The 16,931-nt window shown below is 34.7% G+C and overlaps 1 protein-coding gene across 2 annotated transcripts in view; it reads right to left on the bottom strand.

Moving 5' to 3' along the window:
* Window positions 1-4,812, bottom strand: part of LOC131167378 (uncharacterized) — a 66,855-nt gene extending 62,043 nt beyond the window's left edge. For both annotated transcript variants that reach the window (XM_058126174.1, XM_058126175.1), the window contains exons 1-2: window positions 4,576-4,812; window positions 4,355-4,455 (exon numbers count right to left, since the gene is read on the bottom strand). In XM_058126174.1, coding sequence (XP_057982157.1) covers window positions 4,355-4,455; window positions 4,576-4,741 — 267 coding nt within the window. In that variant the 5' untranslated portion in view covers window positions 4,742-4,812. The remainder of the gene's footprint in view (window positions 1-4,354; window positions 4,456-4,575) is intronic.
* Window positions 4,813-16,931: the final 12,119 nt, after the last annotated feature.

The following is a 16,931-nucleotide window of genomic DNA, read 5'->3' as shown; positions in this document are numbered from 1 at the left end:
CACTTCCTCCAACAACCATGATGCCTTCCCTACACATCACGCTATCAAAATAACCCAATTTACCCGATTATAAGTCTTCTCAAAGTGCAGCTTGAAGATCAGCTCACTTCTATCCAACCTCCTCACATCCTCAACAATCCAAATCAGCCAAGAAGACAGGTTTACTGTGGCTAATATTTAGCACAGCACAATTGTTATTAATGATTTTGATGTAACGTTTGACTTGTTTGACACCCTTCATGGTGCTTGATTTAGAGAACCATGGGCCGGCATCCCCTTGATGCCTCTTAAATATAGTTGCTTTTACTTATCCAAAAAAAAAAAATGTTTCTTGAGGTCAAGAACCTTCTAATCCACTTCCTCCAACAACCATGATGCCTTCCCTACACATCACACTATCAAAATAACCCAATTTACCCTATTATAAGTCTTCTCCAAGTGCAGCTTGAAGATCAGCTCACTCCTATCCAACCTCCTCATATCCTCTACCACCTCATTGACCACCAAAACAACATCTAAGATATGTCTATATTTAATGAAGGCGAACTAAGCCATGGTCACTGCATCCCCCAAAGCCTTTCTCAACCTCTTATATAAAATTGTAGATAAATCTTGAAAGGGCTAGAGACAAATCTAATAGGCTTGAAACCCCTTATCCTCACATATATCTCCTTCTTCAGGACAAGGGTTAAAAAACAAAACAAAAAAATTCGAGTTTACAAATTACACTATTACCCACCACCCCAATTCCATGGAATTCCTAAAGAACTTCATAATATCCTTTTGCTAAGTCTCCCAATTCTCCTTAAAAAAATGACATCATGTAGTGATCAAGGCCAATGGCTTTCACCCTACACATTTCAAAAAACTGTTTTTTTAACTTTGTTAACTTCCAAAGGCCTCTCAAGCTGAGTTGAGGTCACCTTGATGGAACTCTAATCCAAACCTTCCAACCTCAGTCTACTTGGGCAATCCTCAGCAAGTAGGCATGTGTAAAAGTTTGTAATCTCCACACTAATCCATGGATAGCCCTTAAACTTGATCCTAGAATCTAATTGAGCTCTTAAATAAATTCTTCCTACTTTTTCCATTAGCCATTCTATAAAAGAACCCCATTGCAATTCAATGACCCACTTCACCTTTGATTCTGGCATCGACTCATGCAATCCACAACAGCACCTCCAGATCATTAAAAAACCTAGCCCTCCTCACCCTAGCCTCTTCACCTACCAAGCCAACTCCTCCAACGTACCCAATCCAACAATTTGACCAAAACATTTTTAGCCTATTTGACATTCCTAAAAACCTTCTTATTCATTGTTTAAGCTTCATCTCCACATACTTTAGGTCACAATTGGTTCTCATAATGCCTAATCCTAAGAATAGATTGGTTATACTAAGTTAGTTACAATTAGTTATACAAAAAATTATACTGTTGTCATAAAGCAAGTAACAAATTCAACTTTTTATGAATTCATAACAAGGAATAACTATTCCCAAACTTCACCATGGAAATGTCTATTCCCCTTTTATTACATGTTGGATGAAATAATAAGAAATATACAAGGAATAGCTATTCCCTCTACTCCCAATTTTTCCATTGTATTCCATATTATTCCAAGGAATAGATATTCTGAGAACCAAACGTTACCTTAGTTTCTTATTCAATTTAAACCCTCCCAACCCTAGACCTGACACTCCTCCAAGGAGAGAGCATTTGCTTGATATGGTTAATTCTATTAAAGAAAATCCTCTACTAGATGAGCTCTTCCAAATACCGAATTGTGAACCAACCAATTATAATTCAATTCAAATCGGCTAACGGATGTTAATAAAATATACTTCGCTTCAAATTGAATTATGAGTACTGGACTAATGGTTATTGGATATGTGGGTATTCCTATTTCCTAATTTATTAACAAAACTATGTAATATATATAAATACATACAAACATATAGGTATACACATATGCCGATATAGGTACACTATAAAATATATATAAATATCTATTGATATAGGTGCATAAATTAATATATATTAATATTAAAATGTATACGTATACATATGTGCGCGTGTGTATTAGTTCAGTTAATTTCAATTAATCGAATACAACAAGAGTTATCCCGAACTAAAACCAAAAATTGAAATTTTAAAAAAAATTCAAATCAAACCAACTAAAATTATAAATTTAACCAAAATGATCGGTTTGGTAGGCTAATTTAGCATATAGCGAATAATGCTCAGCCCTACACCCCCTATCAATCCCTCACACATCCCATAAACAAAGGGTGCACCAACCACCTGAACCCGAATCACTATGGGGTGGGATTCCACTGCATCAAGTCAGAATCTAAGAGTACAAAACAATGGCCTAAGACAAGCCTCACAAGGGTCCCCTGCCTTCCGAAAGATGTTTTCCTGCGCATTGGTGAACAAAAATCATATCAATATGTGAGGAAGCCTATCTGTTTCCTAGGGATTCACTTTTTATGAAAAGAAAGGAGCATAACTCCAACAATAACCATGATCTCTCCACATCCAATAACGTCATAAATAAGAATATTGGTTACATTTTCTCTGTGATATCAAGAAATCTGCCTTAACCCCAAAACTTCTTTGTTAAGAGAAAAACTAAACTCCCCTCTAAATCCATGAGGATGTGATGTGTGTGTTAGATCATAAACATCGCATCCTTAAATGGAAATCTGTGCATTGTTCTTGCAAATGCTCATCGTAAAGGAAAAAATTTAGCTAAATCACTCTTGAACCGACCAAGCTAACCAATCCCGCAAAAAATGTGAGAAACCAATCCCACTAAAACAATCACAAGAAAACTCCCACAAAGAAGCAAGAAAACCAATCATATCCCAAAGCAAATGAATTGGCATAAACTGAAAATTTGAGCACTCCTTTCCAACCAAATGCCTCAAAACACCAGATAGACAGCACAAAACCAGATTCTGCTAGCATCCTTATGCCTTCCAAAACCACAATATAATCAACAAGAAGCCTCCAAGGAACTCAAACACACTCAATTCTCACCGAACAAAGTGCATAACTTATACCATAACTCATCACTATTATAATACATTCACACATTTAAAGAGATAAAGCCATATACGCCTTGTCTCATCTGCATTAACCCATCAAGAGGTGGCTAATCAGACAAAATCCCTGACCTTCGAGGGTACTTTGGCTTTCAAATATGATAAATGAGACGGTGTCAAATTTAATCTCTTAAATACAGGATCATATATCTAAAACTTAAAATGTCAATTAAAAAATATATAGAATATGCAGGAAAGACTTTATCCCAACTATTTGAGAAAAGCACAGGTCCTCCTAGTGAAATAAGGACACGTCCTTTTTTACTCGACCAATCATAGTTTTTCATGTGTAATTCAAGACCTCATAAGTTCATGTGATATTGCAAGTATATCCTAATGAATTGGCTCATGGCGAAAAGGATGTATTGTGCTAAATCAGGACTGAAATCAAATTCCAACTATTTGGTGACAACCACTAGATACTTTTTTTCACCATTGGCAAGAATTTGTGACAACCTTTTCTCTTTAGTTTTTTACTGCCTCAACCACCAGTCTCTTGATCATCCTCTTGTCCTAATTATCTCTTCCATGGTTCTACCTCAGTCAAGTTAGCCCCATTTTACATGTCTAAGCAATCTTAGGACATGTTCACTTATGGAAAACAGTTTTATTTTTCCTTACATGTTCCCTCATGGAAAATAAACCTTTTTCCAAAAACAAACAGACCCTTAATTATCCACACATCCAATATTTAATTAGTGCCACACCAAACTCTCATGTAAGCAAACATTTCTTAACTTATTTCCTCCTACTAGAACTCATCCATCTCAACATCCTCATTTGAGATTTTATCCATTCCCCAGACCCATTAGTTTCTAAATTTGTTAGATTACCACTTTACTTAAAAGCTTAAACTATTAGGTTGTAGGTCAACAATGTATATCAAGTTTTAACACTCTCCCGCACGTGCAATCTGACAGCACATGGAGAGATAAACACATGATAAATAGCACCCATAATAAGAAATACAATGTTCTTTGTTTAAAATTATGGGCAACAAGACTAAAACCTAGGAACTCCTGATAACCAGTTCAGATACCAAGTTAGAATACCACTTTACCTAAAAGCTTAAGTTGTTAGGTTGTGGGCCAATAATGTATATCAAACTTTAACTGAATTGGCAAGCATCTCGTACATATCTCTACCAGCATATAATTAAATACAGTTATAATAGATATTGTCCCTCAGAAAAATTAACCATATACTAAAAAAGTAATTGGGGAAGTGGGTTTCAAAATTTTCTTACATGTTCAATCATGGGAACCAAAATATTGTCCAAAGGTTCCTTCTTCTCTGCTGCATCCCTGACGTACTTGTGAAAAAACCAAAGCGAATCGTCCAATGAAACTGCATAAACAAATCAAAACAATAGTGACAATTCCCTCAAATTATCAAGAAGCGTATATGTCGTCCGAATAACAAAGAAATTTCTCTAAAACTCTTCCTCGGTTTCTGAAGAATACCCACCAAGTGAAGCTCTTTTGGGGGTGGAAGAGAGATGAGAAATGGCGTTCTCGAGCTTCCTGGAGCGAGCACCGAGCAGAGTGGTCATCACTCGGCCAACTGTCGTCGAAAGCATCGTGTCCGAATCGGACCTTGATTTCCATATCGTGCGTTCTTCTTCTTCTTCCATTGCAGAGGCGGGCAGAACTCCAAGTTGTTGTTGCGCTTCGGAAGTCCCAGGTGGCCTCACGCCGCAGAGCATGTACCGTTAAGGCATCGCAGCTTGCACATTTTCAGAAACATGGAGCACGTGCTTTGCACGTGTTCTAGTTAGTGGCATAATTGTGAATTTGTCGCAAGGTATAAATTTCAGCTTCTTTAGAGTCCGGGGGGAAAAAAAAAAAATTTTATTACATAAGAACTCCAGCCACCAATAAGCTTTTCAGATCCCTTGATGCGGTACCAAACTTACGGATCAGCGTCCTCCTCCTAATTCTCGCTAATAAGGTAAAGTCTGAAATACGGAAGTAGTTGAAAATTTTAAAGTAACCATTGTTTATGTTCTTGTGAAATATTTTGTTTTAATTAATTTTAGTTTATAAGTATAATAGTTATAAGATAGAAAATTGTTTGACCCAACTAATAACTTAAGGGAGATGATGAATTGAATTTAATAATAATTAAAATGTTTGATAAAAATTAAAGCAATAAATCAAAATAGACAAGGGAAAGAGAAATGTAAAATCTTTGTATGATAGTTCAGTAATCGGTCTGTGTCCACTCTTTTAAGGTAAAATACCTTAAGGTTTCACAATTCCTCTTATCTTTTAAAAAATGAAAAAAAAAAAAATTAATTCGACCCCTTGTTTCCTATAAAAATGAGAAAACTAAGGGACTGTTGGTATTATTGGTGTTTTTTATTTTCTATTTTTGTTTTTTCATAGTGAAGAAATAGATTATAAAAACGTGTTTATTTATGATATGTTTGGCATTGTTAATATTTTTTTCTTTTTTTGTGTTTTTATAATAAAAGAAACAAATTATAAAAATGCGTTTGTTTATGTTATCAGTTTTCTATTTTTATTGTCAGATTTCAGTTGTTTGTCAAAAAATTAATAATCAAAATATAAGATTTTCAATTGTTTTGACAACCTGGTGCTAAAAATTTTATATCCATAAACAGTTTTTTTGGATTAAGTTTTTCATTTTTATACACTTCAAATTAAAATCAAAATTAAATGATCATGTGAATTTAAATATAATTAAAATAAAAATATACATAAATTTTAAAAAATAATGATAAAGCCAATTACAAAATACTTTTACTATTTTTCAATTATCATGTCTAATAAATTTTTTATTATAAAGTAAATTTTGCAAGTAGAACAATTAAGTAAAATAATTGTAATAAATTTTATTTTTATCATAGTAATATTTTAAATATGTATTATTTGTAATTTTATTATTTTAATCATTTTTTTATGATATTATTTGATTGACAGATAAAAATGATAAGTTTTTAATTTGTATTAGTTTTATAAATCTTAACCAAACAGGTTTCTAGTTTTTAATTTTTATTTTTGGTTTTTGGTTTTAGTTTTTGTTTTTCTAATTTTTAAAAGTGATACCAAACAGTCCCTAAAACAATCATTGTTTTGGGAGACTAGGAAACCAAATTCAATGAATGGTTTACAAATTGAAACTCACAAAATAATTTGTTAATGAATATGCTAGTTTATGGCATAAAAAATATTAAGAGAGAATAAAATGTTTAAACACCTAGTAATTCAATATAGATATATTTTATATCATTCTTTAGGATTTGGAGAGCATATATATAGAGATTAGAAGAAAAAAATATTTGTCTTATGCTCATTATTAACTTTTATAAGTCAGGTTGGTTGATTGCTTACTGAATTTGATCGATCACTTACTAATCATTAGGAAAAAAATCATATATTTATAGGCAAAACTAGTTAGACTGGCCAATAACCTTTATGAGCCGGTTAACTGTGTCCAAATTTTTCCTGAACTAGTTGACCGCCCCTATAGGTCAATCCCCGGCTACAAAGTCTAGTTTGGTCTCCCTTTGTTTCCAATTTTTGAATTTTTTAGTCCTTTTGTATCATGTTTTTAATATTCTTAGAGGTTTACAAGTTAAAACAAATTACAATTAAAAGAATAAATGTACAAATAAAAATAGTGACTCTTTAAATTTCTTATCAAATTTTCAACGTCAATTGCTTAATACTGTTAAAAATATATTCAACCCAAAACCATTAGTGTATAATAGTTTATTATCATTAAAATTAGGTTAATGAAACTTTAAGATTAACAAAAATAAATATAAACATTTGTTTAAGAAAATATTTGGGGAATAATTGAATTATTGCGAACTAAAAGAAGGTCTCACGAGATTAGAATTAGAAGACTTTCATTTTCTATACCTTATTGTATATGACAAATTACAAATGCCTTTATGAAAATTGTTTGCTATGTTGTGTCCAATTGAAATGGCTAAAGTATTTTTCTTCTTTTAAAACTATTACTCTCATTTATTGGAGTAATTAATTTGTAGGTTAAACATTAAGGATGACACTCAAAAGTTTCAATAATCATTAGATAAATTGCATCCTAATTAATGCTATGGCAGTTACAAGTTTTTAAATATTGTTGAGAAAATTATTAAGCCAAGAATATTATTTATCGATTCATTTATTATTATTCATCGGTTTTATTTCAAACATTGTGCCTATTGAAACAAAACAAAAATCAGATTGACAAAAAAAAATCTTATATTGTTTATTGGATCATGTATTGATAATAACGCATTTGTGTTATAAATAAAACTCCAACTCCCACAATAATGAGCAACCTATAAAATCAATACATCTTTTTGTTATTATTAAATTTTGAACTATGAATACTCCAATTTTAAAAAGGATATTCTACTAGAAATAAATCAATTGCATCAATCTATGTTGAAAAAAAAGATAGGCACTGTGATGTCCCAAACCCGCCAAGTGGGGTTCGGGTGCCACGTATTCCATTACCTGTATCTGATACTATAACATCAATTATGCAGTAAAAAAAATAAACTAACATCCTTTATAACATTCCAGAGTTTTATATATATATCCCAAAAAAATATTTTCCAACATCCATTATTCACAAATATACAATTCAGAAATCATAAATATAATACTACCCAAAAATATATCCAAAGTTATACCCTCTCTCTCACTCTCTAAACTGTTAGGCTAGCCCCGAGCTCACTGAGCTCGATCACGTGGAGGTCCTGAAAAAGATAAAATTTATATTAAGTGAGACACATTTCAGTAAGACAGAATAATCATAATTTATAAATTAATCCACAATTATGAAATCATTTTTTATCTCTACTCACACACATGCAGCGTATTTTATTAACAAGAGTTTCTCAATGATTAGGGTGATTACTCGCCCATACAAGTAGCACCCCTCTACTTTAATACCTTATGCAACCGGGGGTATAGCTACAACTAATGCTCATCAGGACACTTACCTTACTCAGTAAGCTCTTAGGTGGATAGTTTGTTTTGTTTTCATATACATTCACACAATTATTTATCAGCGAAAGTTCCTGAGGATGGGGAAGATTACCCGCCCATACAAGTAGTTTCCCTCTACTCTAATACGCTATGTAGCCTGATATGACTACCTTTGATACATATCAGGGCACTCGCCTTTCTCAACAAGCTCTCCGGCAGAAAGTTTACCTCACTCCAAATAAATATAATACTACAATATATAATATATTTATTCTTTACTCTGCATCTATTATCTCCGTAATATTCATCTCTTCATGATCTCAGTTCTTATATTTCTTAGTATTTCACATCACATAATCTCATTTCACATTTCTCATCTCCTGTCTTCACAAACTCGATATTCACAGATATTTCACATACACTGGTTAAATCAACAATTATGCATTTATAACTCACTGTCAGATCGATAAACACTGTCATGCTTCCCCCCATGACGGGTTGTACGGCCGTAGGTTGGACTTAACCCTAGTCGGCCCGCTAGAGTTAAATCAACAACAACCTCTTCAGTCTGAAGTCAGATTGACTGTTCTCATACTGGTCTAGACTCCACAAGAACTCTACCTTTCTCAACACAATCAACCATCCCATCTCCACACTCTCTCTAAGACGTGCGGGTGCACTTAGGGGTGAGCAAACGGTCGGTTCGGCCAAATTCGTTTAATTAACCGAATTAACCGAAATTTTCTGTTAATGATTTCTGATAACCGAACCGACCGAACAAAGGAAGCTCACCGAACCCAACCCGACTGAATTACCTTTCGGGTAATTCGGTTAACGGAATTTAACCAAAATAATTTGAAATTAATTATTAAAAAAATAATATAATTATAACTTTTTTACTAATTCGAGCTTAATTAAGCATCTCATCTATTAATTTTATTAATAAAAAAGATATTTTGGTATTAAACTATAAGAGTAGAATCACTAGAATCATTAATTATCAATTCGGTTAATTCGGTTAACCGAATTGATAATTCATATTAACCGAACCGATAACTGATTAACCGAAAATTGGTAAAATCGTAACCGAACCGAACCGACCCTATTTCTTGACCGAACCGAACCGAATCGACCAAAATTGGTGGGTTAATTCGGGTTTCCCCGAATTATGCTCACCCCAAGGTGCACTAGCTCTTCAAAAATCATGTGCAACAAAACTGTGTCTACTATGGTCCACCGGAGTTCTCAAACCATAACTTGCAATTTAATAATCATATTTAGCTTTGTTTAAACAATCACACACAATATATATTCTCAACACATTTTAGTATTTCCAACATCTCATAAATATATCATAATTTAACATAGTATATTCACTTTACTCATGCCATGCGATTTGAATAATACGCATAATTATGTCATCTGAAATAATAAGTCAACCCATATTCATCATATGTTTTATTGAAATTACACGTTAAATTATCTTCACAAATTATCTATAAAATCTATTAATTACTTTAATCATTCAATTTTCGCAAATAATAACTAATAACACAACTCTAGGTTCAAAATCATAGTTCAAGCAGTTGGCTTTTCAAAACCCACATGATAATCATATATATATATACACATATAATTTCCATTTTAACCTGTTGAATTACAAAATTACTAGCTTAATCTATTTCCCTTACCTGATCTCTTGAACTACGCCTGCAAAGATCCAGAAATTATACCTACAGCGCTCACCAAAACCCTGAATTCATGAACCCTAGTTTATCAATACCACCCCAAATAAAATACCATTCTTTTCCACATTTCATAAACTCATAAACTTCAAATAAATAATTAAATTCCTAAAAACTACAAATTTGCTTAATTCTCATAACCTTACCCTATCTTTAGAGTGGTGCATAGAAAACCAAAATTAAAAATCCACTACGATTAAAATAACGACGATCGAGACTAGGGTCCCATGGTGGTGTCCGATCATCGATTTAATTGGAGATTTGGGAGAAATTAAAGAGAGAGAGAGAGTGGGTTTATCTTACCCCATGAGTGGTGCCTATGTTCCTCCTACAACAAATCCACTCCGATAGGAATATCGGTGGCAGAAAATGGAACCCAGTGGTATCTTCCGTTTTTCGATCAACGTCCATTTGGTCGACAAAATCGATGAGAGAGAGAAAGAAGGTGGAGGAGAGAGCGGAGAGAGAGAGAGGAGAGAGAGAGAGAGAGAGAGAGAGAGAGAGAGAGAGAGAGAGAGAGAGAGAGAGAGGGGAGAAATGCTAAGAAAGAGTGAGAATTCCGTAAAGGGGGGTCTGTGCTTCAGGAAATCAATTGATTTCCTTTTGCTCTTCAAGAAGTAATGGTTTCATATATATATATATATATATATATTATTGTAACGCCCCGAATCGTAAAACCCGGCCCGTTGCATTATACCTAAATAAATCGGGCTTCGTGGCATCCCAAACCCACCTAGTGGGACCTGGGTGCCACGTTATCCATTTTCCTGTACCTGTTATTCCATTTACAATTACGTAGCAGAAAACATAACTACAATCTCCAATCAATATAATACCAGAGCTATTTATATCTATCTACATTCCAAAATAAACCATTAATCCACATGTATCCACATATATACATATCTCCAACATCCAGTATTCACAACCATCCATTTCTCAGAAGACTTAAAACATAAAACATAAAACTTAAAACTTAGATACAACCCAAAATATCATCGCAAGTTTATACCCTTTTCCTCAAAAATGTTATAATAACTCTGAGCTTTCCAAGCTTGATCCCATGGAGGTCCTGAAAAAGATAATTTGTATACGAGTGAGACACATCTCAGTAAGGGAAGAAACAATATATTAAATCAGCGTGTAGCCAACATGAGGTTTGTAAATAACATATGTACATGTATTCATCATTTGCAAATCATCATCATAATTTCTAAAATCATTTTCTAATTCCGATCAAACACATGCAGGGTATTTTACTAACGAGAATACCTAAGGATTGGGGTGATTACCTGCCCATACAAGTAGCACCCCTCTACTCTGATACTTTAGGCAACCAATGGTCACAACTGAAGCATATCAAGGCACTTACCTTACTCAGTAAGCCTTTAGGTGAAAAAGTAATCTCGTACTCACACAGTTCATATAATGGTTTACCAGCAAAGGCACCCGAGAATAAGGAAATTTACCCGCCCATACAAGTAATTTCCCTCTGCCCTATACGTTATGTAGCCTACTGCTACATCTGATACTTACTAGGGCACTCGCCTTTCTCAGCAAGCCTTTGGGTGAAGAGTTTTCCCCGCCCATAACACATACCATGTTATACTAGCATACATACAGATACTACTGTAATACATAATTTTGTCTGTCATTATTCTATATCTCTCATATGTTCATGGTCTTAACTTTGACATTTCATTTCATTTCACTTTACGTGGCTTTTTCCCATTTTACATTGTTCACATTTCATATTTCATTTATATTTCATTTCTATTTCATTTCCCTTTCATTTCATTTCATGCATTCGTACTACAGCTCCTTTTAGCTATACATTAGTTAGTCGTACTACAGCTCCTTTTAGTTGTACATCAATTAGTCATACTATAGTTTCTTTCAGTTGTACATCAGTTAGTCGTACTACAACTTCTTTCAGCTGTACATCGGTTAGTCTACATCTCATTTCAGCTGTTCATCATTTACATGGTTGCATTAACAATCACATGCAACATAATCTATATAACATTTTCACTTTCATTGCATTCCTTATATAACTTGTATCTCATACATATAATGTGACAACCCGAATAATAATGGGATTTAAATAATGATTAAGAGGGTGTAAAATGGAAATAGTAACAGAAGGAGGAAGTCGACTTCAGCGTTTGTCGATGTCATTGCACTTTGGAAGGAATAATCGAGGGAAATTATCAGGGCCTCGTCGACGAACATAGGGTGTGACGACTTGCTTAATTTTCACATTTTTTTAATAATAACAAAATCATTATCACATATTCCAGCTCAGAAGATCAAAGTCCACCTGGACCTGTGGGTACCGGGGATATATCAGAACATATAGCAGAAGCCTAAGCAGTAGGAAACATACAATCACATACATCTCATCATATCATACATCACAATACCAGAGTTACTACAATCATTGAATTTTAGTATATACATCCCAAAATCGGATCTAGGGACATTCCCCACAAAATCTAACTGTTCCTAAAAAAACTCACCCTTCAAAAAGGGCAAATAACAGCTCTAGATCAGCGGGGCTTTTCCCGCTCTCCTATCAGGGGCTCTTGAAAAGTTTATAAAATTTTGGGGTGAGACACCTCTTAGTAAGGGAAATAAACTAATACCAATGTGTGACAACATGAGTATTTCGTGTTATACACATATCATACATAACATATTCAGTAATTGTTTTGTCAAATATGGGAAAACATATATATATATATATATATATATCAAAACATGGCAGGACATACTGCATTTTCATAACATATCTCATCTCATATCATAATAATAACATAAAAACATCCCTGGTAGGTTAGCTAGCTGTTGTCATGTATTAGACTGGGTTGTGTGGCCCGAAGGCAGGACCTGACAATGGTTGGCCGACCACTGTCAAGTCAAACGTATAGTCTGTAAGTCCGATGGGTCTGCCTGACCTGGTCCGTACACCAGGGGCGATCACACACACTTCTTAAAAACCACATCGACCATCCAATCTCACACCACTCCGTACAGTGGCGTTAATACAAATATCATGATAACGAAAACCATGGACACATAGCATCGGTACCGTGCAAGTGCCAGCCTAGACCAAGCCAACTAGGTTCTGATATTATATAGTATATACTGAAACTGTGATACATGGATATCTCATATCATTAATTATCAGATCAATCATATCATTTTGCATATATACGTATATCATGAGAATCATCGGCCCGTACGCCAGTATTACACATTTTATCATAGCTCGATCCATACGCCAGCAAATTATAGCACAGCCCGTACGCTGACAAATCACATCCATAGCAGGGCCCGTACGCCAACAAATCATATCATAACACAGCCCATACATTGGCAAATCACACACATAGCACGACCCGTACGCCGACAAAATACATAAAAAAAAATCTGGGCCCGTACGCCGGTTTTCCATTATAAAAATTATGTATCATTCACACATTCCCAGAAAATAGTATTTCATAACAATTTATACTCATGCCACACTAACAGATTTTCACATATTCAACATACCATCATTTTTAACAGTATTTTTCCCAAATATATATAAATCATATATAAAAATATTATTTGCTGAAATCAAACGCTATATATACACATACATTTCCTTAAAAAGAACTAACTTAGTTTATCCTCTTACCTGATTCCTGAAAAGCCCCTAAGAAAATCTGCCTCGCACCCGCAGGATTCTCAACTCAACACCCTGGAAACAATATTTCTCATAACTAAAGTTCAGTATTTCTAAGCGTATAACACTTTCCTCAACTGTCAAAAATTCAAATATTGAGTAGAAAGCCTTATCCTGGATTTGGGATGGTTTCCACCTTACTTTCACCAACGATCCGCTCCGGCAGATTTGGAGAGAACTTCCCCAAGAGTGTCGTGGTGACTTCGGATTGTCGATCCGACGAAGATCTGGCCCAAAATCGACGAAAGAGAGAAAGAGAACAGAAGGGAAGAGAGAGGAGAGAAATGTTTGCTTAATAATGAAGTAAAATCCGAATTTTTCATATTTATAGAATAGGGGATTTCGTCGACGAGCCGCGTCATTCGTCGACGAAATTTCGTCCTTCTTTGACGAAATTCAGTCGGCTCAAACCTCTCTCGGTATTTCTTCGTCGATGACTTCCTTGTATTTGTCGATGAAACCCTGATGCTTTCCTCTCGGTTTTTCCTTCCAAAGTGCAATGTTGTCGATGAACGCAAAGCGTTCGTCGATGAAGTCGACTTCCTCCTTCTGTTATTGTCTCCATTTCCCTTCCTTTTTCTTATTTAAATCCCATTATTATTCGGGTAGTTACATAGGGGATTCATCGATGAGGGTATAAGAGGAGCTCGTCGACGAAGACAAGATTTGTCCACGAGAAGATACCGAGAGAGAATTTCTGGAAGTCTGAAATCTTTCGACGAGGGAGCAGGTTCATCGACGAACTTTCTATAGGACTCGTCGACGAGGTGACGTGTCTCATCGACGAATCTGACCTTATAAATAGTAGAAATCCGGAATTAAACATAAAAGATTAAAAAAAATATCTTACTCTCTCTCTCTCCCTACGATTTCTCTCTCTTCTCTCTTCGATTTCGGGCTGGATTTCCACCGGTTCGACGATTTAAAGCCACCACGATGCTCGTGGGGAAGTTCTCTCTAAATATGCCGGAGCGGATCGTTGGTGAAAGCAAGTTGGAAATCATCCCTAAGTTGAGGTAGGACTTTTTATGCCAAATTTGGTCCTACTATAGTTATAGGAAATGATATTCGTATGAAAATACTGAAGTTTAGTACTTGAAGTTTTCATTTTCAGGGTATTGAGTAGGAAATCCTACGAGTGTTAGACCAGGATATTTTGGGGCTTTTCTCAGTAGTCAGGTAAGGGAATAAACTAAAGCAGTTATTTTCCATGCAAATTATTATTATGTATGAGTAAATTTATTTTGAGAAAAGCATGTATTATATATGTATATTACAAAGGAAATGCACGTTTGGGAAAATACTACTATTATGTTGAAATATATATATATATATATGTATAAGGTGCCAGAAATTATAATTTTTAGAAAACAGTGTATGACTTTATACAACAAATGTGTGGCATGAATATTACTTTACGTGAAATGTATTACGATATGACTTTGTTACGAATGAAGCATGTTTTCAGGAATATGAAATGTTACAGTACAAAAGATGTTGAAAATACATGATAACTGATTTATTTTCAGAATAATATATATGAAATGATTTCGGCACGAGGTCGTATATATATACATATATGAAATGATTTCGGCGCAAGGCCATATTTATGAAATGTTCGGCACGAGGCCGTATATATGAAATGTTTGGCGCAAGGCCGTATTTATGAAATGATTTCTGCGCGAGGCCGTATATACCTGAAATGATTCCGGCGCGAGGTTGTGTATATATGAAATGATTTCGGCGTGAGGCCGTGTATATATAAAATGATTTCGGTGCGAGACCGTATTTATGAAATGTTCGGCATGAGGCCGTATTTATGAAATTATGAAAGATGTTATAATATCATGTATTATATGTTATCAGAACCCGGATGTTAGTTTAGTTTAGTTCAGGAGCACGGTACCGTAGCTTATAGATCAGATATCTATGATCAAATTGGTGCTAACTACCCCACGAGGGGGTTGGAGGGGGTGGGAGATGGATAGTCGATGTGGCTTTCAGTGTAGAGTGTGGACGTCCACCTGGCAGTCCGGACCAGGGTGTGGCGGACCCATCGTACTTACAGATATTTTTGACTCGGCAGTGGTCGACAAACCATTGTCGAGTCCCGCCTTCAGACTGCACAACCCGTCATGGGAGGTAATACATGATATCAGCTAACTATTCATCCTGGGTATGTTTTCAGTATTATCAGTTATAACAGACGTTTTATGAATGATATAATTTATTAACAAATATGAAAGTATATGATTATTCCACCATGTTATGATGTATGTTTTTAGATATATGAAATGTACTGAGTATGTATAACTGCAATAAATATTCATGTTGTTATACAACTGTATTTAGTTTATTTTCACTTACTAAGAAGTGTCTCACCCCTGAACATTAAATGATTTTCAGGAAACCTAGAGAGACCGGCGGGTCAAGGCCGCTGTTGAGTGTATTGAGCTTCCCTACTCGAAGGGTAAGCGTTGATCTAGGTTTTGAAAATGTGATTTATATTTACAGCTGCTTAGGTTTCCGCTGTGATTGACAAGTATCCCTATTACCCATGGGTTCGGGTTGACTTTTCTATTTATTATGTTTCATTTTATATTAAGATTTTTGAGGTCATTACATATAACATAATTCAACACAAAATTTTCATTTTACCCATGTGACACAATTTAGTAATAAAATTCATACATTTAAACCAATCTACATTTAACATTCATATACCGAAAATATACCTTTAATTTCTTACGTAATTATCCTGAAAAATCTTTCACTTTTATCAGTCCATTTTCACATATACATAACTAATAAAATAGCCCTAGGCTCATAAATAATAATTTAAACGATTGGCATTTTAAACCCATACAAAAACACATACATATATATATATAACTTAATCCATTTATCCGTTCAATTCATAAAACCTAGTTTAATATATATTCCTCCTTACCTGTTTTATTGAACTACGCCAATAGGAACCCCAAAATTAAGAATCTTAACCCTTACCTCAACTTTGGAGTGTTTCCCGAAAAGCTCAATTTAGAAATATGCTCCGCTAGATGTGTAGAAAATCTTCCCCAGAACACTGTAGTGGTCTCCGTTTGTCGATTCGGGCCGAATCCTGACCGGATTTGAAGAGAGAAGGAAGAGGAAACGTTTTCTAGATAGAGAAAACAGAGAAAAATGAATTTCTTCATGAGGAAGCTTCCCTGGTTCCTTTTATACTCGAAGTTGCCACGTGGCCTCGTCGAAGAGTCACAGTAAGGACTTCGTTGATGAGAGGGTACGTTCGTCGACGAAACTTAAAATCCTAAATCTGCTTACTCAGGATCTCTTCATCAACGAGAGACTGAATTTCATCGACGATTTCTAGAA

The sequence above is a fragment of the Malania oleifera genome, chromosome 11, assembly GCF_029873635.1.
Source record: "Malania oleifera isolate guangnan ecotype guangnan chromosome 11, ASM2987363v1, whole genome shotgun sequence".
Lineage (NCBI taxonomy): Eukaryota > Viridiplantae > Streptophyta > Magnoliopsida > Santalales > Ximeniaceae > Malania > Malania oleifera.
The sequence above is the reverse complement of the archived record's forward strand: the minus strand, read 5'-3'. Positions and strand labels throughout refer to the sequence as shown.